Source organism: Bolinopsis microptera, chromosome 5 (genome assembly GCF_026151205.1).
Source record: "Bolinopsis microptera isolate Bmic1 chromosome 5, MBARI_Bmic_1.0, whole genome shotgun sequence".
Lineage (NCBI taxonomy): Eukaryota > Metazoa > Ctenophora > Tentaculata > Lobata > Bolinopsidae > Bolinopsis > Bolinopsis microptera.
Window position 1 is genome coordinate 4133064 of NC_087076.1, and position 23026 is coordinate 4156089.

Here is a 23026-nt window from a genome sequence, read left to right on the forward strand (position 1 = left end):
TAAGCCCGAAAATCGAGATAAGGGCACTATATTGTAACATCTAATTTAGCGAATATTTTTAACAAATAAGTAGATAAGACTCAGATCACGATTTTGTAGCATACAGGACCTCCGGTTCTCGTGAAAGAATCTGATTTGCACTAGTATAGATATATTTTACGTTATTTATAAATTTATACATTTTTTATTCTCTAATTCGTCCACAAGCATAAGAGTTAACTTAAAATGGCAAATGTTACTGATACTTCTGGTCATAAAATCAAAATAAAATGTGGTAGCTGTAGCGGCTGGTGTTATTCTTCCAAAAACATCCGCAGCTGCTCATGGTGCCATAACAACGTCCACGTCAAATGTTTTAAGGAAAATTTAGGTTGTACAAGCTGTTGTGAGAGTCTTATTCCTGGATTTTACGCGACTTACTATGAAATTTACGATGACTACAATAAGCTTAATGGCGCTATTTATAATCCATACGCTCAAAATAGTCGATGTAATCTTATTGGAGACGCCATGACCAACGAAGAGCACCAGGATTCAACATGGAGTGACATTTCGGCTTTCCTAACTCACTGTCAGTATAAACAGCAACGTAACGTGAAAAGGTCGACATCCTCTCAACTTAAAACATTTTCCATGAACATCAGATCCCTTTTCAAAAATATTGATCAACTACGAGAAGATATAGAAATATATGATAAGTATGATGTATTGTGTTTTAACGAAACTAACTGCACTCTAGGAAAATTGCCCAACGGAATAAACGACATCACATTAAATGGATTCCATGAACCGCATATCCAAGATCCCATCCGCACAACGGGTAAAGGTGGGGGGCTTGCCATATACATACACAAACGTGTAGTTGACTCTGATAAAATTGATGTCTTCAATCCTAACCCTGAACCCTCAAATACTAGCGGCGAATTTCAATTTATCAAGATCCACCAGTGTAAAGGATATAATAGAACAAAGATAATTGGAAATGTTTATCGCTCTCCCGCTAGAAAACCTGAAGCATTTCTTGAGATTTTTAAAAGTACACTTCACAACCTGGGAAGACACTCTCGCAAACATATGACGTTACATGGAGATTTTAACCTAAATTTACTGAAGCACAGTAGCAACCAGGCATGTCAAAGCATTATAGATATTGCATCCTCTTACGGTTTCATCCAAATTGTATCACGTCCAACTCGCATAACAGACCACAGTGCCACGCTTATTGATCATATCTACACGAACAATCTTGAAGATACAATAAGCTGCAACGTATTGACGACAGATCTGTCGGATCACTTAGCGATAGTTACAACAATTAATCTTGATAATACATCCACCAGCAGTTACCGCTCCGCATCTTATAATCAAAATCCAACTCAAACCAACGTACGTAGTTTTAATGAGGCCAACAACCATAAATTTAGAGATTTAATAATGGAAGAAAATTGGTCTGTAATACTAACAAATACCCATGATGCTAACCAGCAGTTTGATTGTTTAAATTCGGCTTACAACAGGATTTATAACGCTGCCTACCCGACTAAGAGACAGTCCGAGCGCAGACAAAATGAACGTGTTAATCCCAAACCATGGATACTGCCCTGGCTTGAAGAAGCTATAGAACGTAAAAATCAGGCATATCATGATTTTGTTAAGGAACCAGTTGATAGGAACCAGCTAAAATACGACCGTTTGAAAAAGTTTTGCACTAAACACGTTGACAAAGCCAAAAACATACACTACAAAAAATTCTTCGAACAACACAAAGATAATTCTAAGAAGCAGTGGCAGATGATTAACGGTCTTCTAAATAGGAAACCAGCTAAACCTACATCGATAAAACTGTCGGACGAAAACGGACAAGTCAGCACACCGGCAGCAGTAGCAGAAAAATTTAATGATCACTTCTCAAACATCGCTCCAAAAATTAAATCTGAAATTAGTAGTAGGACCACGTTCGATCCTGGTGGGGCCCAGGGGACACTTCGCAACCCTTCTCCAAATAGTATCTACATAAAACCAGTCACAACTACCGAAGTTCAAGACGTTATTAACCTATTTAAGAATAAAGCTACTCTTGACACCAAAATCCAACCACTCAAAATTGCCAACAGCTGTCATAATTTTACCACTGTATTGGCCCACGTTGTTAACAGCTCGTTCGAACAAGGGGTCTTTCCCCAAGCCTTGAAAACGGCAAAAGTAGTTCCTGTACATAAAGGTGGATCTAAAACTGACATCAAAAATTACAGACCGATATCTCTACTTGCCACTTTCTCAAAAGTCTACGAAAAGCTTATGCACAATCGAGTCATAAATTTCTTGGATACCTACAATATACTTTGTGAAAATCAATACGGCTTCCGCCCAGGTAGGTCTTGTGAACATGCCCTTCTTAATGCTAAAGACAGAATCCTCAATTCAATGTCCAAAAAGCAAGTTACTTTGCTCCTTTTGATTGACTTTAGCAAAGCCTTTGACCTTGTGGATCACTCCATACTCCTGAATAAGCTCGAGCACTATGGCATAAGAGGTCTAGCTTTAAACTGGTTTAAATCATATCTTATGAACAGAAACCAGTATGTATCAATTGGATCCTCTGAATCCTCAGCAAACCCCATTATTTACGGTGTACCCCAAGGTTCAATTTTGGGACCTCTCCTTTTTATAATCTACATAAACGATCTTCCTCAAATATCCGAAATAGCTAATTTCATCATGTACGCAGATGATGCAAACATTTTCCTAACAGGAGAAAATATAAACGAGGTTTATGATAAGCTCAAAATTCTTAGCGATGTCTTAGTTAAATGGGTAGATAACAACGGATTAGCTCTAAATCTTAAAAAAACGAATTATATGATCTTTTCTCGGCAAAGAAACCTCATTTATCGCGATGTAGTAATTTCTAGTGTCACAATCGAAAGAAAAACAGAAGCCCGTTTCTTAGGAGTTATAATAGATAACAAACTGAACTGGTCGCAACATATTTCTGCCATGAAAATGAAAATGGCCAGATACATTGGAGTCATGTACAAACTTAAAAAATATTTGCCTCTGGAAGCACGTTTACAAATATATCACAGCTTTGTGCAGTCTCACCTTAATTACTGCTCCCTCGTCTGGGGTTTTGCTGCCAAATCCCATATAGAAACACTATTTGTAAAACAAAAAATGGGTCTTAGAGCAATACTACCAGGTTTTGTTAATTACTGGTACAAAGACGGTACACCACCAGCAAGTACCAAGTCTGGTTTCTATGTACACAAAATATTGACAGTTCATAGTATCATCGTAAAGAACGCATTAGTTTTTATACATAAGCTGAAAAACTTCCCAAGTTTAGTGCCTCCCTCTATAAAGAAAACAATACCTAACAGTGCACCAATATTTAACGTCGCCGATCCGGATTCGAGTCTTACAACTACATGGTCAGATGAATACGGTAAATACCCTTACAATAATTCAGTATTCTACAAAGGTCCACTACTAGCAATAAACAGATATAGTGTCGCAGCAACTTCCTTGCCAAGTCTATTCAACCTTAACATCTACAAAAGGTGCATAAAAAACATGCTCATTGATCAACAAAACGAGGGCATTGCAGACGAATGGCCCAACTTTATGTTATACAATATAACGGGACTAAGGAAATCAGAGCGCAACATCAACCGCAATGCTAATAATAACTCTGTCTCTTAAGCACGCCATCACAGAATCAATTTCACTGCATACCATCTCAGTTACACTGCCATCAATTCGCCAGCAAAAACGGCATGACGCTATGCGACTGATAAGAGTCGTTAAATTTTTTAAATTTTGGAATAGCTAGCTAGCCGTAGCTATGCGCCTGTTTCCACTCTACAACTCTAAAAGCGCATTAATATGATAATTTTAACTAAAGGCAACTTTATATGTGCTCAGCTATGTTTTTTTCGACAAGCTCCATGTAATGATACATATTAATCGTTTTAATGAGATCTAATCTTGTGCGAGTTTTGAGTTTGAATTGATAACACTTATTATATATATTATTTTTTGATTAAACATTGGCTGGTACTTCGGGCCGGTCCCCAACAAACATTAAATTGATCTGAAGAAATAAAATTAAATACAGTAGCCATAGGGTAGTTTTGAAGTTACATAACACGTACTTGACGCACTACATTTGTGTGTATCATTATCTTAACAACATTCCCTGTAGATAATTACAACGGCTCAAATTCAACATGAGATTTGTGCCAATATAATCACCCCATATTCGTACTTCAATTTCTTTTTCAATCTTAGTGATGTAATCAAACTGTGATCAAATATCGGCAACATGTCACACGTGAAGAAAGCCAGCCAAAAATTCGACATTCAATCCACTAATGAACAAAACAAAAAACTCTGCTTACTTTTTGAGAGGAGTCTTTGGTTTCAGTTATCATGAGATCAATCTTGTCCACAAGTTCTGACAAGGAACTCTGTGTAGTACAAGTGTACTCGATACTCTTACACATAGCGTTCTGTACCGTACTGTATGCTGTCTCAATATCCAAACAGTGCGTTCGCTTGGACAGCCCAATCTCTCTGAAGCAGCTTATACACACTAGACTCTGGGGGAGTGTTTAATTTCAAGAGTAATTCTTGGCACATACTATATATAGTACAATCAGCTTACCCCTGCCTAGTATCTTATGTCAGCTAACGTAATATCAAGACATCCAATTCAATCTTAATAAAGTCGAAATATTGCAATAAGCTAAGATCCGCCTAAGTAGGGGATGTAAGGATTTGATTGGATTATGTTATATAGTGTAAGAAATATGTATATTTAACTATTACTATTTAACTATTATGTATAAAGGTATAAGAAAAAAAGTTAACCTTATCTTCAGCATTGAACATAATGAAAGGTTCATTATGCAATGAGCACATTCGTTGTTTGTTCAATCGTTTTAATAAGATATCAACAATCTCGTGTTTCGCAAACATCTTGGCTGAGTGGGTGAAATCTCTACACTTTTGACAAAGGGGCTGACTGAAAATGATATTAATTCATGAAAAGAACTAAGAGTCAAGAAACAAGCTTAAAACAATAATAATAATACAAGTCAGAATAAAAGAAGTAAAATAAAAATAAAAATATCAACAGTCTAATAAGTATGTACATGGTAAAACACTATCAATAGAAACTAACTGAGCAATAATAAAGTAAGAATACCTGCAAGTGTTGCAAAACAACATGACATCAATAGAATGAGATTGCTCACAATTTGCACAGGATATTCCCTCTAAGGTCTGTTTGTTAGACATTAAATACTCCACCAGCAAATCCTTTGGGATCTCTGGAAGTGGAGGTATGATCCCACTGCACACTGGACACCTGGAACAACATTATTTATTTAGCGTTAATTATCATATTTTTGAATTATTAAATACATATTTAACATATTAATGGAAATTATTGAAGGTTGTCATATTTTATCAAGTAATAATTTGTACCATTCTCAGGGAACATGGCAGTGAAGTTGACTGAAGAAGGCTAGGGAGACTTTAACCAAGAGCATAATTTTTAAAACATAACAGTACCTGGTTTTATCTAAGTCTAAGCAGTCAAAGCATACTGAATGAAGACATGGTAACAGTCTTGGTTCTTGAAAACTCTTTTTACATGAGGGACAAAGCATTGGAGACAAAGTCTTCATTTCTTCTAATGCTGCAGCAGCAGTCATTTCACGTAGTCAGATGGAACCTACTGCAGAACATTACTGTTTAATCGATATTTCGATTGATTTCATTTGAATAACAATTTAATTTGAAGACTGAGCATGGTAAGTATACTGAAGCAAAATAGGAGAAAGTTATTACGGAGGTGAAAAGATTGGTAAAAGCTGAGCTTGTCACCAAACAGCATTCTAAAGTGATTTTCTCAGCTAACCAGCGTAGCAATCAGTAGGGAAACGTACCTGTGTGCTGCCCCCCCCCCCCCCCCCCCGCCCCCCGCAAATTTTTTTGCCGCCCCGAAATTTGATTGGTGCTCTAAATAAAATTTGTTTTTTTTTAAAGGTTGGGCCTTCTTTTTGCTGCCCCCTACAGCTTTTTGCCGCCCCTGTTGAAGCAAAAAATGCCCCAAATATTTGTTTGCGTCGACCGAACATTAAATTGGACAGAATAATACACATAATATTGAAATTCAGGAAAAAGCATTACATAACAGTGAATCTTGCAGCTAACCTAATTATGATTCATTTACCAACGCTGCATATGCAGTAATGGGAGAGAGAGCGAGAAAAAGTGAGCAATTATGTATGTCACAATTGTGCTACAAAACCATCAATTTACCCACTTACCAGCGGCTGATTTTTTAAAAATTCGCTAATTGGCTTCGTCAGAGTTTTGTCGAAACTATACCAAAAAAATCACTCCCATAACTCTAATCTTTTCTTAATTAAGCCGCTCGGAAATTACACACGCACAGACAGACAGACATTCTGAGATTATTATTTAAGATTATATATATTGTCTTATCAGTATTACCGTTTATCTAAACTATATTTTAAACTTGACGAAATCCCCCCGGCAACGGGGACATAAAACAACACTGAAAATCGACCAAAAACCGACCCTCTGGCGTGACCAATTGCAATTTCAGCTCACAAATGGAGTTGAAACCTCGCGATATCTAGCAGGGTTGTAAAAAAGGATAGGATTAGGAGATAACATTTCGATTATTGCTTTAGATTTTCTATAATTAACGTTGGAACTGAGGTAAAATGAACGTTAGAATAATGGCGTAATTTCATAAAAGGTTACCCAGTGGCGTAACTTAGGGCCCGCAGACCCCGCTGTGCGGGGGGGGGGGGGGGGGCGCCGTATAAGGGGGGCGCAATTTTCCTGAATTTTAGGCCCTTTCACTGAAAAAACGTCTTGTTTGTGTATTTCCCTGTCCAATTTAGCGTTCGGTCGACGCGAAAAAAATATTTGGGGTACCCTTTTTTGCTTAAGGGGGTGCAAAAAGCCTTAGGGGGGGGGGGGGGCGAGAAAAAAAGTACCAACCTTTTTTTTTTTTTAATTTTATTTTTAGGGACACAAAAAATTTTAGGGGGCGCTTTTCGTCACTGAGCGGGGGGGCGCCAACAGGCAAAGTTACGCCACTAAGGTTACCTGCATCATTGCGTAACAACATCAAGAGATTGCATGTGCGCGAGCAAGAACAGATTAATAACGCGCGTTGCCATGCTTTATACGTCATAACTAGCTCACATTTACGCTCACGATATCACTATTCATAACTTTGGTTGTGATCGATATTTTTCGATGCGGTAGAAAGTATTGTACTTAGGGAATTTGAATACTTACAATTTTTTCGTCATTGTCAAGTAAAACCCATACTTTCTACAGTACAGACCTTAGAGCTAGATGATTAGAGATTAGAGAAATTTAAACATAAATAATTTTTTAAATTTCCTCAAACAAAGCTTTCAGCTGGCGGGTTTCTAGTTGAATTATGGTTTACTAACAATTAGATAAACCCACTATTCCCCCACACTGATATCCCGGCACTTTTTTGTAGATTTGCTATACAACAGAGTCACAGGTCAGCAAAATCATACATACTCTCCTTTTCTACTTTAAGTTTACATGCTATAACTTAAAAATGAAGATCTTGCGGTTTAATGCATACTAAAGATACTAAGAACTAAAACTACAGATCTGAGCTCGTTATTGGGAAAAACTTATTGTTTCGTCGAATTTGTAATTTCCAAAAGAGTTTAAAAACTTTTCTACTAACGGGTATATCAAACATGCCTTGCCCTTGGTGCACTCTTGTGATTGACTAGAATCTAGATAGCAATTAACAATTAAGTAGGTCCGGCCACCTTTCAATTGCAAGTTCATTAACTGTTCACCAAACATTTGCTCAAGGTTCGAATTAAAAAGTTATTTAGATTGATATTTTCTATCGCTTGCATTGGTTCCCTTCACATGTTGACGAAGACCTTAGGGACCAAGCCTCATATCTTCTCAGTGTTGGTAACGAGGTCTCCAGTCTGGAAGATCTGGGTACTCCACACTTGGCGATCCTAAACTGCTCCAGAGATCCAAAGTTCATCCAAATCTGCAGTAAATGTGTGAATAATGATGACCTCAAGCTAAGAAGGAAAATCTGTATTTCTACAGGGCCCACCCACGCCTAGCTGGGGAGTCTAGTCCCTACATTAGACGGCCAATGCTCTATCCATTGGTATGTACGCGGCCTTACCCAGGCCTGTAATAAATGGGGAGTCCCTCTTAGGACGACCAGTGCTAGACACTGTTTACTACTGACTGAATGGAAACCTACTTTACTCTTTGGATTGGTAGAACCTGTCTGGTTACATGAACATTGGAGCTAGTTTTATATTAACTCACATGATATTATTGTCGACTTAGACTGCTTGGATGTATCACATCTCAACCATTGTTGGATGTGTTACTTTGTTTTGGGCTTCACTTTTAAGCTTTATTGACTTTATCTATAAAATTGCATCTCCATTGATATTTATGTAACTCGAAAAACTTTTTCTACCAAAAACGTTTTCGATCGGGAATCGTCTTTAAATTATTTTGGGGAATATTTTGACTTGATATAACGACGTCGTCGTAATGACACAAGTGACTGATCATAGTGATCAACCACCTTATTTGATAGTGTTTTTAAAAATAAAGTATTTATATTTTTAACTTGGGGTGTAAATATTTTTAGGGTTTTTATTTTTTAAATTTCAGATCTTTCATACTATATGTTACTAAAATGCTCATTGTAGCCTATAATATTTAGATTTTCATCATCAATTCACAAAGAAGGTACAACATAAAAAAAACTCAAAAAGAGCGCAAGCGGAAATTGTCGCACCTGAGTTCAAAATGTAGAATATATGTTCATTATGTTTTGTAGGTTAGTAACCTACCAAAACGCGCACTGAGTTGGACTCGTCGACGGTATGTAGCTTTAAAAAACGCCTTGCACAGAGATTGGTGTTCTAGATAACAAATAAGACAAGGCTCATTGGTGTATTAGAATCTTGCTCTGGGACAAAATTGTAAACACAATTAATTGTTTATGTTTGTTAACCTTTTTATTTTGAGGAGAAATTTTATATATGTTTTTCAGAAGGCGCGCGGCGCTATATTTATATTCTCTGCGCGGCGAAAGAACATTTAATTTGATACGTATAAAATTGCCACACGTTGTAGGCCCGCCGCACATAAGTGCACGGCTGTTTCGTGGTAATTTCACCCCAATGCTAAATGAAATTAAAACAGGGTCACAACATGATACAAATATAAACTAGTTTTCTAACTTGCCTAATTATTTTAATTTTAATTTTTACATTAGATCGACATGAAGAACTTCTGAGTTGCTCTAACCAGAGCCCTCTCGCTTGCAGTAGCGCGCGACCGCCGTAGGCGGCAAAAGAGGGCTCTATAGATGGCCACAAACTGGCACCACAAATCGTGGTGCCAGATTTCCTCCCATATTTCTGATGCCGCGCGCGACGTGTTAGTCATGTCTATAGTTACTGCAACTGTTAGACTCGTGCATTGCATTTGCACATATATAATCAGTGCAATATTTTCTCGTTGGATAAGAGTTTTTGAGGGAATTAATTTTATCTCTTTGTTCAATCGTTTCATTTTACAACTGTTTCCTGTTTCTTTGTTCGTTGCCATCATTCGGCAGCTGATCAGATCATTCGGCGGATGTTTCTTTGTTCGTTGCTTTTATTCGGCAGCTGATCAGATCATTCGGCGGATGATTCAAAGGGAGACAACTTTAAAGGTGTTTGAAGGTCAGCTGAAGGTCAGCTGAAGACGATTTACACAAATATTTTGAAAGCTCCTGCTAATTAAATCCTTGCGTATCACTTATATGTTTTTAATATCCCTCTAGGTTTAAAGGTTTCTGTTAAATTGTCAGTAATCAGCAGACTTTGCTACACTTTTGTCATTTGCAATTAAACTTAAAATATGTTAAAGGTTGTCATTGTCTATAATTTCGAAATAGAGTTTTGTAGGGAACTAATTTAGTCTCTTTGGTCAAGCAACCCGGAACCCCATGAATAGTGAATACTGTTATTATCATCTCCGAGTTCACAACAGGTATGGGTTTTATTCATAATATATTGAGGCACTTATAGTATAGTTCAGTCATTTCATTTTACAACTGTTTCCTGTTTCTTTGTTCGTTGCCATCATTCGGCAGCTGATCAGATTATTCGGCGGATGTTTCTTTGTTCGTTGCTTTTATTCGGCAGCTGATCAGATCATTCGGCGGATGTTTCTTTTTTCGTTGCTTTTATTCGGCAGCTGATCAGATCATTCGGCGGATGATTCAAAGGGAGACAACTTTAAAGGTGTTTGAAGGTCATCTGAAGGTCAGCTGAAGACGATTTACATAAATATTTTGAAAGCTCCTGCTAATTAAATCCTTGCGTATCACTTATATGTTTTTAATATCCCCTCTAGGTTTAAAGGTTTCTGTTAAATTGTCAGTAATCAGCAGACTTTGCTACACTTTTGTCATTGTCTATAATTTCGAAATAGAGTTTTGTGGGGAACTAATTTAGTCTCTTTGGTCAAGCAACCCGGAACCCCATGAATAGTGAATACTGTTATTATGATCTCCGAGTTCACAACAGGTATAGGTTTTAAAATTCATAATATATGGGGGGGGGGGGGGGGGGGGGGGGCAACCAACCATATTAAAGTATATTAAAGTATATCCCGGGTCAAAATCGGAAAAAATCCTACATTTTTAATATACTTTAATATACCTACAATAAGTAGATTAGAAGATAAGCCAGTTGCTAGTCCCCTGAACTCATACTTCATATATTTTGGCTCATAAATTGGTCAAGTATCAATATCTTTGAACAAGACTAACTTTACATGAAAGGTAAATCTAATCTATATACATGAATAAAACAACATTTTTCACATATATTTTTATAATATAGGTATATTAAACATGTTAAAGTATATTAAAGTATATCCCGGGTCAAAATTGGAAAAAAACCTACATTTTAATATACTTTAATATGGTTCAAAATTTTAATGGAGATAATATAGGTATATTAAAGTACATTAAAGTATATTAAAGTATATTAAAGTATATTAAAGTATATCCCCGGGTCAAGTTGAGGCACTTATAGTATTAGTTACAGCCAATATAAAGTTCTCAACTAGATTATCAAGTTTTTAATCTTTCGCATAGAATTGAGAAACAAGAATGACCATCGATTTTAAAACCATTTTAATAAATTAACGGGGTTTTCATCACACCATATCAAAACGATTCAAATAATCCGCTCCTACTAAATCGCTCGTCTCAATAAAGTATTGTGTGGAATAAAAAGGTCCTAATCAGGGTATGAAAGTAACCTGAACCGGTGTATTTTTGGACGCTGATTCCAAATCACCCGGTCGATGACGTAGTAAAAATGCTTCCCTAAAGAATTATAAGGGACAAAAACTGTTTCGGTCCGGTCTGAGGCTACTGTTATGATTGCGGTTAAGGTTCGACCGGGATCCCGGCTTCATCCCGATGTCGGTCAAAAATCTTCCAATTATTCGTCCCCAATTAATTCGTTATTAATTAATCAATGAAACACTGTCAAAGTTATAAGTGCCAGTTTGTTAGGTGAGATGTGCTTGTGCTTGTAATCAATAAAGGATACCATGGGGTTGTTATAGTGTCAGAGTTGGATAAGCTGGTTTGTTGGGTAAGCTTATGCTGTGTTTGTGCTTGTACATACTTTTGTAATTATAAAATAGGTATTGTAATACCTATAAAGTAGCGGATACCAGGTTTTAGCTGCAGTTTTTAATTATGGTGAGACGGCTTGTAATCAGTACAGCTATAAAAGGATACAAAAGTTGTTGTGTCAGAATCTGTAAATTAACACATGCTAGTATGCTACCCTACGCAATGTCCTCATCACCTGATCCGTCAGTATAAATCTAACTGGCTCTTCATTTGACTCCGTAACCATACTCTCGTCGTACGAGTCGTCTTTGTTCATATTGTTCGGGGTAATGTAATATAAACAATAAACAATCAGGAGGGAACTTGAACTGATATAATATTTCGTAGTTTCTGGCTCTTCAGTCGTAGTTGATCATCAAGTTGATTTCTAAGTTTTCGGCAGGATGCTCAGTCAACTTTTTTCGTCACCTTGAAAGCCGGCCCCCTTTCACTCGCGACTGAGAAAGGAGGTGGACACAGATAGATTCAGACAAGCTGGTTCAGATGTACAGAGTGTGATTTTCCGACAGGACTCCAGGAGATTTCGTCTCTGGGGCTCCAGCTTGTCTTTCAAATATCTTGTAACCTTGTCCCTTACCAACAGTACCACAGTATTAGCTATGCCCTGTCTACTAGTTTAGCTTTATCTCTTTATCTGGTACCCTGCTATACAGTATACATGTTTACATATAATTGCGTTTAAACCCCTCCAACATCTCCCCCCCCACCACCCCCTTCTCCTGAGCGAGTGATTACTAAACATGTGAATGACACCTTATTATACAAAGGACCATAGGTCGTCAGAAATAGCATACATTGATTATTGATGTACACGCTATATAATACACATTACAGTGTAAAGTTACACTGATCTACAGTTCATCTCTTAATGGAATTATTCCAGAATTGCGCGCGCACACGTGTTATGATCAAACATATCGTTTCATAATCATGGCATGTATACCGTCGTTATATACACGCTCTCGTTGTGTGTACGTTTTGATCTTTAATATTTGATTTGATGCAACACATCACTACAGCAGCTACAATTGTACATTTAGACTTTACTTTGCTCCAAAATTATAGTACCAAACTTTCTAGTAGTTCTGAAAAGCAAGATTTTCTATGATACAGCGACTTTTTATATCGCTGCAATATAATTTAGACTTTAGAGCCAAGTTACTTTTAGATAGCTGATCTTCAGGGCTCTTTCCCCTCAAATGATTGTAAAGCCGCTCATGTTTGACAATATTTACACTGACAGAAATTGGTCATCTAATTTTATCTTGTTCTCTCACAAACCTGAGTATTAACCAGTGTAACTTTTCTAGGAGCTGCCATTTATGACTGCATCACACACTATACACCTTGGGTTCTTAGACTATTCAAAGACAGGACAAAACCTATAATGCTCCAGCTCTACAAATCCATGGTATTACGATCCAGCGAGTGGAGTACTGCTGCTCTGGAATCCAAAAAAGGTCTATAATATCCAGTCAGTCGAGAGCATACAACGCAGTTAATTGTAGACAGATTCTAGGGCTCAAAACACGACTATTGGAAATAGACCGAAGGAACTGAAACCTTATATCCCTGCTGGCTGCTAAGATGCTGAGAAGGCTAGACTCATCATCCATCTGTGAAAGTTCTCAGGGATATGTCCAAATTACCTATAGATGATCGATGTACAGTTCAGAGAGAATGCCAGACTGAGGTTAAAAGTAATACTATCTTCTCTCACCAAAAAATCAGCTTCTTCACGCTCCATGCCTACGACTCATCATTTGCAGTGAAAGCTGGAGACTTGGAATTTTCCTCCCCTAAATTGACAATAGTGACAATATCAAAAGACCTTTGGCAAGCTTCAAGAATTTTCGGAAAGGGAAACCGCGATTGCGTTGATAACCGGTGACCTTACCTATTTCTACTCTTCTAATAAGTTCAATAGGTTGGACCAAGAAGTTCTTGGGGTACATTGTTTTCTATCCTATATGTGACCTCTGCTGAGTTTCGCCAAGACTTGACGGGCCATCACATCTTCTGACCACCCCACCAGTATCGCTTGTTGCGCCAGCACAGCAGAGAGTTCGTGAGGAGGGCCTGTTTCCCTGATCGGCGGCTTATTGTTGTCGCTATAATTGCAATTGTCCAAACAACCTGTTGTAAGTAGAGCTGTGTTTATTCAAATTGACTGATGTTCAATATAATATTATAACCTCGACAAATAGAATAGTATGTTGTTGGTTTAATTGATGCACAATTTAATACGCTGAACTTATTAGATTTATTTTATTGGTCAATAATTTTATTGGTCAATAAACAATAAACTCACTATATCGCAGTTAATATCATTTCTTCTGTCTGTGAGTTGGTGCCAGTTAATAAAGCAAAAGTTTCAACGGAGGTAGTACACACACTACACAGTACTATGGTAGATAGAGAGCACGGTACGTTTTATTTTAATAACTTCTCAGTAGTGAGAATATCACTTTTACTAACTTCTTGTCTCCCTTTAGTTTATCCCGCAATAAGTGACTTTTACCAATGTGGCAATTTAGCCCTCCCATGGTTGTTGCAGTGAACTGGAACTTGGGGCATTTCTGTTTAAGCCTTCGTTATAGATAAGATTATCGTAGTCACGACATCCACCGACATATTGTGTATTGCTTAATAACAAAATTTCTGAATTAAATGTAACCTTGTATTGGGCTGAAATACTAATAATAATTATAATGATAGGATTATGGGCTATGGCCACATTATACATAGCCATTTAGACAAAACTTGAAACCCCTGAATGCCACTCTACGCTATTGCAGTTCACACAATATTTCAAAAGAAAAATGTTCCTATCCGGAAAACTGTTATGATTAATTATTTTTCTGTTATGATTAATTATTTTTAGAACATGTAGTTCTGAATTTAACAACCAAAAACAAATGATTCCTCGGTATTTAGCAATCAATGGCTTATTAGACATGAATATGCATATGAATCATGCTCACATGTAATTATTTTTGACATCAAGGTTTCGTAAAGATCCTAGAAGTGAGCCTTTGACCGATGCTCCACTCGCTATCAGTCGAGCTTTGAATGCGTCTACTGAACTGGCTTCTTTAACCGAACTTGGTACTTTGTTCCAGTAATTGTTAACACGGTTACTGAGGACCTGATTTCCTCTTTTATCTTAATTAGAATCTTGGTACTGCTACGTGATATCCTGAAAAGATCTTGTCCATAGTCCACTTTGCCCGTCGTTATTTTAAAGGTTTCAATAAGATCACTCCTCATACGGCACTCCAGTTGTGTTGATAACTGGAGGATTCTCAGTCGCTCATCGTATGGTAGAATACCAATCCCCGTCGATATTCGTGTAAGTTCTCTCTTGAACATATTCTTAATAGTCTTAATACCTTTAATAGTTCTCCAGTTTCCGTGCTCTGCTGGTAGATTCCCACACTTGCACAGCGTATTCGATGTGAGGTCGAACTAGAGTTCGGGTAAACATTCAGCATAACAATTTGTTACGGCAGTCAAGCTTCGTTTGATCCAGCCTATAACAGACTTTGCTTTTTTCACGGACTTGTCTATATGGAAATGTTATACTTATTAAGAAAAGCCGGTCCCGCCTAGCCTCCTATCATAATGAGTCAATGTTGCGATTGTACAATCAATACTTTTAACACGTCACGTCATCGTATAATTGCTTGTCATTTTATTAGCTCTTTGGAAGGAATATTGTCTGGTACACCGTATATACAATGAAATTCTTTCTGCGGACGTTTTAACAGCTGTCTTTATACTGTCTTAATCGACGGAGCACCGGTAGTTGTTTCACAGCCCTTTCACAGTTCTCCTTGACGATGTCACACCCAAGTTTTTTCATCTCAGTTTTTTCCCCAGTTTGTACAGTTTGCTGGACAGAGTCGAGCTCTTTCTGTTGCTGTTTGAACTGATCCTTCTGATAATTAGGCTGCCGCTGATACCAGTCTGTCTCGTACTGGCCGCAGATTTACACAGTTCAATATTGCCTGTCATCAATTTAGAAAGATTTTCAACAGCAGTAGCCAAGGGGTCTTTCGTTATGCCCATCAATCTCGAATGATTCAGCTTTGTTAACGGTTTGAGTTTTCGAGAGTTACAAAGTTCCATACTTTATTGTTAGTACTTTGGTCCGAGACATCAATTTTGTATGAAAAGCATTAAGACATCGGCAGCGATAACTCTTTTTCAAGTTTGTTCAATTTTCCACAGAGTTGAACTCCATAGTATAAAGACAAGCTGATTAGCTCGGCGTGTCGATGTAAATCTGAGAATAACTGATTGTAACTCAACTTCTTCATGTGCTTTTTATGCTGACTTAGAGGTGCATTATTCTCCAGCATATATCTCGAAATATATGCCTGCGTTCGCTAGAAACCGCCATTTTGAAATATTTTCTTGTGTTTGAAGTCATATCTCAAGTTTGGCACATAGAAACTCGCCCAAAATCGCACAGATTATTCGTCTGATAGTCATACAACTGTCTGGAAAGTTAGAAGAAAATCTATCATTCAGATCTCTAAATATATACCTGTGTTCCGCTAGAAACCGCCAATTTGGAAATATTTTCTTGTGTTTGAAGTCATATCTCCATTTTGGCACATAGAAATTCTCCCAAACTCTCACACATTATCTGTCATATAGCCATCTAACTATCTGGAAAGTTTGAAGAAAATCTGTCATTCAGATCTTGTGAAAATCAAAAATATATTCTAAGTTATTCACTAAAACACTCGATTTTCGAACTTTTTATTTGGAACAGATTTGTCGAAAGTCCTGATCTGTTCTGCAGACACTTTCGCGCTTGTGCAGTAGCGCGCGACAGCCATTTGGCGTAAACCCATTGTTAGATGGGCCAAAATTTGCAAATGTGCTTCAGAACTAGCATTGTCTGACTATAAAAGACCACTTAAATTGCACTTTTTGAATAAAAAGTATATCCTGTTAACATTTCTGAAACTCTATCTAATTTGCAACGTACGTTCACCACAGAAGTGTTGTGCGCAAAGATAATTTGAGCCGAATCCAGATAGCACGAACAGGTGTTCGTGAAAAACTTATGATATGATGGTTACCAGATCATATGACTGCCTAATAACTTGCTTAGGATGATGTGAACCCCTCGACAGCTTGACACAGAATCAAGTAGGGTTCACATTATCGCAAGCACTGTACTCCTCCTGGACTGGACCATTCTCTTATCTCTAGGGGGGCCGTGGGTCCATTAATTTCGTCTAGACGGGAGAGTACCATGTCAGCAGTGGTCGACCGGGATCGAAATTCAGTCCCGGCCGGGACCGGGCCGGGATGACATTCATCCCGGCCGGGACCGGGATTTTTCCAATATTTCTCAATCTCAGTTAAAATGAAACAATGTTATATGTTAAATAAATCTTCCAGAACAAACTGAGGTATGTCAAGTTAAAATTGACAGTAAGTAGTAGTAACTACTCTATCTCTCTCTAATCTCTATCTCTCTATCTTTCTCTATCTCTCTCTTTATCTCTGAGATAGAGAGCGCGAGCGCTCTCATTGGTGGATCGACCTAGCGTGTCACAAATTATTATTTGATATATTTCATCAGATGAAGAAGCTGATGAGGGCGAGGCCCCTGACTCTAGAGTATTTCTAAGTTTGTTCGGACTTCAGCTTTCTTCTAACATTTTGTAATTTGTTACTCATGAAGTGAACAGTTGAACATATGATTAAATTTGGACATTAGTAAATTTTGTTTGACTTGAAATTTGACAACTACCATCGATCAAAATTCATAGAATTTTGATCATGTAACATAAACATTTCACATAAGACTTGAAAGTTGAATTTTCAATAAACTTTTGGCGACGAGAAAGTGAAATGATCTAACTATTAAGAAGCACTGTAGAGCACTGTTGTAGTAAAACTTTTCGGAAAATGTTCACAGGTTCGTGAACTTTGGGCTCAAATATACGCTAAAAAACAGACTTTATTTTGGAAAAATCCCGGCTAAAATCCCGGCTAAAAACAAAATCCCGACCGGGACCGGGACAAAATCGCCAAATCCCGGCCGGGATCTGCATGTCAGTAATTGGAATAGTTGTTGTTGTTGTTGTTGATGGCAACTGATAATACTCCACCAAAAACGAACGACTTCTATACCATATTTAAATCTTAATTATTTATTTCATTGAGCAATATAATATGTAGAATACCCCCTCTTTTGCTATTGAATCAGATAATTTATTTATTAGAAGATTGGGGAGACCTAAAATGAACTTTTTATCTGTTTTAAGAAGTGATTTAAGTAGTAGAAACTAGCACATAGATAACTTGCATGAATTAAACGAAATCAAAGATATAGCTGCATGCAACAGATGTTGAGAAAAATTTTTTCAAGGGTACAGTTTACCGCATTAAAGTATTTTTATGAATCATTATTGACGGTAAGATCCTGTTTTATAATAATAATTATTATATGCTACGCTACAATCAGTGCTATTCGTAACTAATTATATCCGAGAGACCACATTTGAATCGTTATCAATAGTTTGATCCAGCAATTTACTATGCTACAATTAATGGCAAATTATTCTAGCAATAACTAATTGCAAGATACCATATAATACATATTACCATTGAATTTCATAACATTTCATGATTGATAATAATCAACATGGCTTTCGATCTGGGCGGAGCTGTCTCACCCAACTGCTCAGTCACGTTGATGACATTGTTCAAGGATTGGTGAAAAACGCTGATACTGACGCCATATACCTTGACTTTGCGAAAGCATTTGATAAAGTGGATCACCGACTGCTTATTAAGAAACTTAGAAGAATGGGAATTCACGAAAAGGTGGTGTCGTGGATCGAATCCTTCTTAAGTGACCGCACACAGTGTGTTGTGTTGGACGGGATGTCATCACTTGCTGCAGCAATCATAAGCGGAGTGCCACAGGGTACAGTTTTGGGCCCGCTGCTTTTCATTTTGTTCATTAATGACATGAAGCTGTGCATCACAGGATGTGTCATTAGATTCTTTGCTGACGATACACGGATTTTGAGGCACATCTATACACTTGAAGATGCAAGTATACTGCAAAATGATCTCAACTCTGTCATCGACTGGGCAAGATGCAATAACATGTCATTGCATGAGGATAAATTTGAGATACTCGTGCACAAACACTGTCCCCGAAACAGCTTGCAAGACCTCCCGTTTGCCATCCTGACGCAAACTTATCAAGTTTCGCATGGTAACATAATGTACCCTACGGATGCAGTCAAAGACCTGGGGGTTTTGATCTCGGCGGACTTGTCTTGGAGCTCACATGTTACTATGATAGCAGATCGTGCCCGTAAAGTTGCCTCTTGGGTTCTGAGCGCTTTTAGATCGAGAAACAAGATCACTATGCTGACCCTCTACAAGTCATTAGTCAGAAGCCATCTCGAGTACTGTTGTCCCCTCTGGAATTCAACTAAGCAAGCTGATATCGCTGAGCTAGAGGGAGTACAACGTACATTTACGTCCAAAATACATGGTGTGCAACATCTGAACTATTGGCAGAGACTGAAGGCCTTAAAATTGATGTCACTTCAACGGAGGAGAGAACGTTACACTATCATTCATATGTGGAAGATCCTACACAAGAAGTGTCCTAATGATGTCAACGTTCAGTTTACAGATACACTCCGTTATGGCCAGAAAGCAGTAGTCCCTAGCTTGTCAACGTCCAGTAGCCAAAGGAATCAATCGATCTTTGACAGCTCATTTGTAGTGATGGGGCCTCGATTGTGGAACATCATTCCCGCAAACCTGCACCTTATCGAGGACCCCCTACGTTTCAAGTCATTGTTGACGGAGTTTGTTACATCTATTCCGGACGAACCTCCTGTTACTGGATATTGTTGCCAGAACGGGAATTCGTTATTGAACTGGAGCGCAGAAAAGACAGCAACTTCGCTGCACGGGTGGTCAGCCGTTCTGATGACCCGATAGAGGATCTATGAAGCAACCCCAAGTAACCCAAGTAAGTAGATATGCTCCCATATGGGGAAAATGGGCGATTAGGTTTGGCCCCTATACTATGCGGCCACTATTAATACGGCCTCTATACGGCCTCTATAGTCTATATGGCCACTGTACGGGCACTTAAAAGATATTTTACATGAAACCAGCTACCAACCGGCACTTAATAAGTGGTCACTAGCCGATTACTAACAGGCTACTAGCCGGCTAGTGACCAAAAAGTGGCTACTAGGCGGTCACTAGCCGGCTATTAGCTTGTCTCTAAAGCAGACCTACTTTCTCGAGGTCCCAAACCGGCTTCTAGCAGGCTACTAGCCGGCACTTGAAAAGTGGTCACTAGACGGCTACTAACCGGCTGCTAATCGGCTAGTAGCCACAAAGTGGCTACTAATCGGCCACTACTAGCTATTTTCCAATTAGTTGCAGTCAAATAGTCACAGCAGGTCACAATTTAACTTTAATTCTTTCTTACAGCAGGCAACTAGACAAGGTTCTGAGAATATTCCGGTAGACACGTCTTCCGCCCCGAGGAACAAATTTGGCTTTGGTAGACTTTCTGAATATGGGGCAGTTTTGCTCAATTGACCACGCCCTTTTTGACGCTTTCGTGATTTCTAACCCCACATATCTCCACTTTTGATTGGAGAAAGGATATCAACTTGGGTATGAAAATGATCAGAATCATCACATTGAGTGGGGTAGAGCATAGTTTTAAAGTCTACAGACTTCAGGTTGTTGAGTAATTAGGTCAAAACCTATTTTTACGCTCTCGCGAGCCAAAATTTATGTACTTATTACAAGATATCTCAGCTTCTGATGGGAGCTAAGGGCTCATCTTGGGCATAAAAATGGTCAGCATCATCACATTAAGTGGGGTAGAGCATAGTTTTAAAGTCTACAGACTTCAGGTTGTTGAGTTCTTAGGTCAAAACCTATTTGTACGCTCTCGCGAGTCGAAATTTATGTACTTATTACCTCGGGGCGGAAGACGTTTCTACCGGAATATTCTCAGATCCTTGTTAAGTTGCCTGCTGTAAGAAAGAATCAAAGTTAAATTGCGACCTGCTGTACTATTTGGCTGCAACTAATCGGAAAATAGCAAGACACAACTTTTGCGAACATTGAAATTAATTAAGTATGAACATGTGGCAGTATCTAGATAGCCCGACCCCTGTCCGCGGACAACTGTCCACGAACAACTGTATACCAGATCATATTACTGCATAATAACAGTATCCCCTGAATCAAGCAGGGTTCACATCATCGCACGCGAATTTCAATCAGCGGTGGTGTCAAGGCTTATGAAACGATTAAGCAACCTTACGAGCAGGGAACCAGGGACATAGATGCGTTACACCCAGGACAGGACATGGAGCTCTTTAGGAGGTTTTTCTGGAATAGGAAGTCTCGAGCATTCTCTAAGGAGGCCGTGGGTCCATTAATTTCGTCCATTAGACAGAAGAGTACCATGTCAGGAATATACTACGCTACAATCAATATTATTCGTAACTCATTATATCCAAGGGACCACATTTGAATCGTAATCAATAGTTTGATTATGCTAGTCGTAACTAATTGCATCCAAGATACCATACATACCATTCAATTTCATAACATTTGCGGTCATATGATCTGGTAACCAATCAACTATTCACAAACACCTGTTGCTTGATTCAGGGGATACTGTTATTATGCAGTTATAACATGATCTGGTAGACAGGTGTTCGTGGACAGTTGTTCGTGGACAGTTGTCCGTGGACAGTTGTCCGCGGACAGGGGTCGGGCTATCTAGATACTGCCGAACATGTGGGGGTGGTCTGGTTTGAGCTTCTGAATGCGAGAAACGTTCCTGGGATGTCTCGACTTATCGAGCTAAAGTCGGAGTATTTACTTGTCAACTTACATGTCGTACTTACTGGTAAAACTGGAAAATGAAAGTGATTCATTGGAAAATTGATTTATTCAACTCGCACAACGTATTGAGCAACTTTTTGAAATGGTTAATCTCATTATGATAAGGGACCATTGTACCAAACCAGATTAGGATTATTTAAACTACTAAGGAAACGGCATGTCAAAAAGTAAGAGCTATTTGTGATTCCAGTATTACTATTACCAGTAATTACAGCTATAAGTTAACCTCAACCTTTGCACGTAACATCTCGGATTTTGTTCCGTATTTTAACTTCTTCGTCTCCAGCAGCCCCCCCCCACATTACCCGTGAGCTTGTGAAATACGAATATGATCCGTATTTTTTTTCAGTATAGTAACTGTATATGGTATAGTAACTGTATTACAGGATTAATGCTTTTTTTCATGCCATGAATTTAGTAGCTAATGATCTATCCGACAGCCGAATTAGCGGTTTCGGACAGAAGTAATTTTTGGCGACATCTGTCCGACTTTCGGATCACAATTGTAATTTCGGATCACATTCGTATTTCACAAGCTCACGGGTAATCTCGTGACGTTGCTCCCACGGCTGCCAGACCTTGGGTCAGAAGTGATATGACTACCATATACGTCATCAAGTAAGTAACATGCAAGCTTGAAGCTTGTCTCGTATAATTAGTGATTTGATCCATGGATTGAATATAATTGAGCTGGAAATGGGCTAGATCTGGGGTAGAGTTCATATGACAACTCTGTACATAGAAGCTATAAATTAAGAAGTGAACATGTTTTAAATTGAGACAATGTATTGGTTGGTTATAAAATGTTATTAAAATGTTAAATCGATTAATGATATAATACTTCAGAATACAACAAATTACTCAATATAATTACTAAAGTATTTCGCAACAGCGAACAATTACTCAATCTTTGTTGGGTATGCCGTGTAGAAGAAAGGTTGTACAGAATACTGCTGGAAATCCTCTTCTTTTTGGAAGGAGTCTTTCCAACAGCAAGCCGATCCAGATGATAATCTGTAACAACCTGTTGTTCCTTAATAGCACGAAAATATTCTTGAACAGAGGGCTTTGGGCGATTCACTCGGGTTTTGAAACCTCTTTGAAACCTCTTTAAAACCTCTCCGAGGGAGCTCTGGATCCTGAATAATACTGGCGAAATGATTCCAGAACACCCACATATCCTCTGGATATGTATGGTGTAACTTTGGGGAAATATCTTCTCTCATCTCTGTCAGTCTTCCCATCAAAGAGGATAAATTGTTCGTCTCTTCTTGTAGATGTGCAGCT

General features: G+C 38.2%; 1 protein-coding gene across 1 annotated transcript in view; it reads right to left on the reverse strand.

Moving 5' to 3' along the window:
* Nucleotides 1–23026, reverse strand: part of LOC134814996 (RING finger protein 207-like) — a 49782-nt gene that overhangs the window by 25107 nt on the left and 1649 nt on the right. The window contains exons 2-5 of the mRNA XM_063823404.1: nt 5578–5743; nt 5210–5371; nt 4873–5026; nt 4401–4601 (exon numbers count right to left, since the gene is read on the reverse strand). Of these exons, the coding sequence (XP_063679474.1) occupies nt 4401–4601; nt 4873–5026; nt 5210–5371; nt 5578–5720 (660 nt within the window). The 5' untranslated portion in view covers nt 5721–5743. The remainder of the gene's footprint in view (nt 1–4400; nt 4602–4872; nt 5027–5209; nt 5372–5577; nt 5744–23026) is intronic.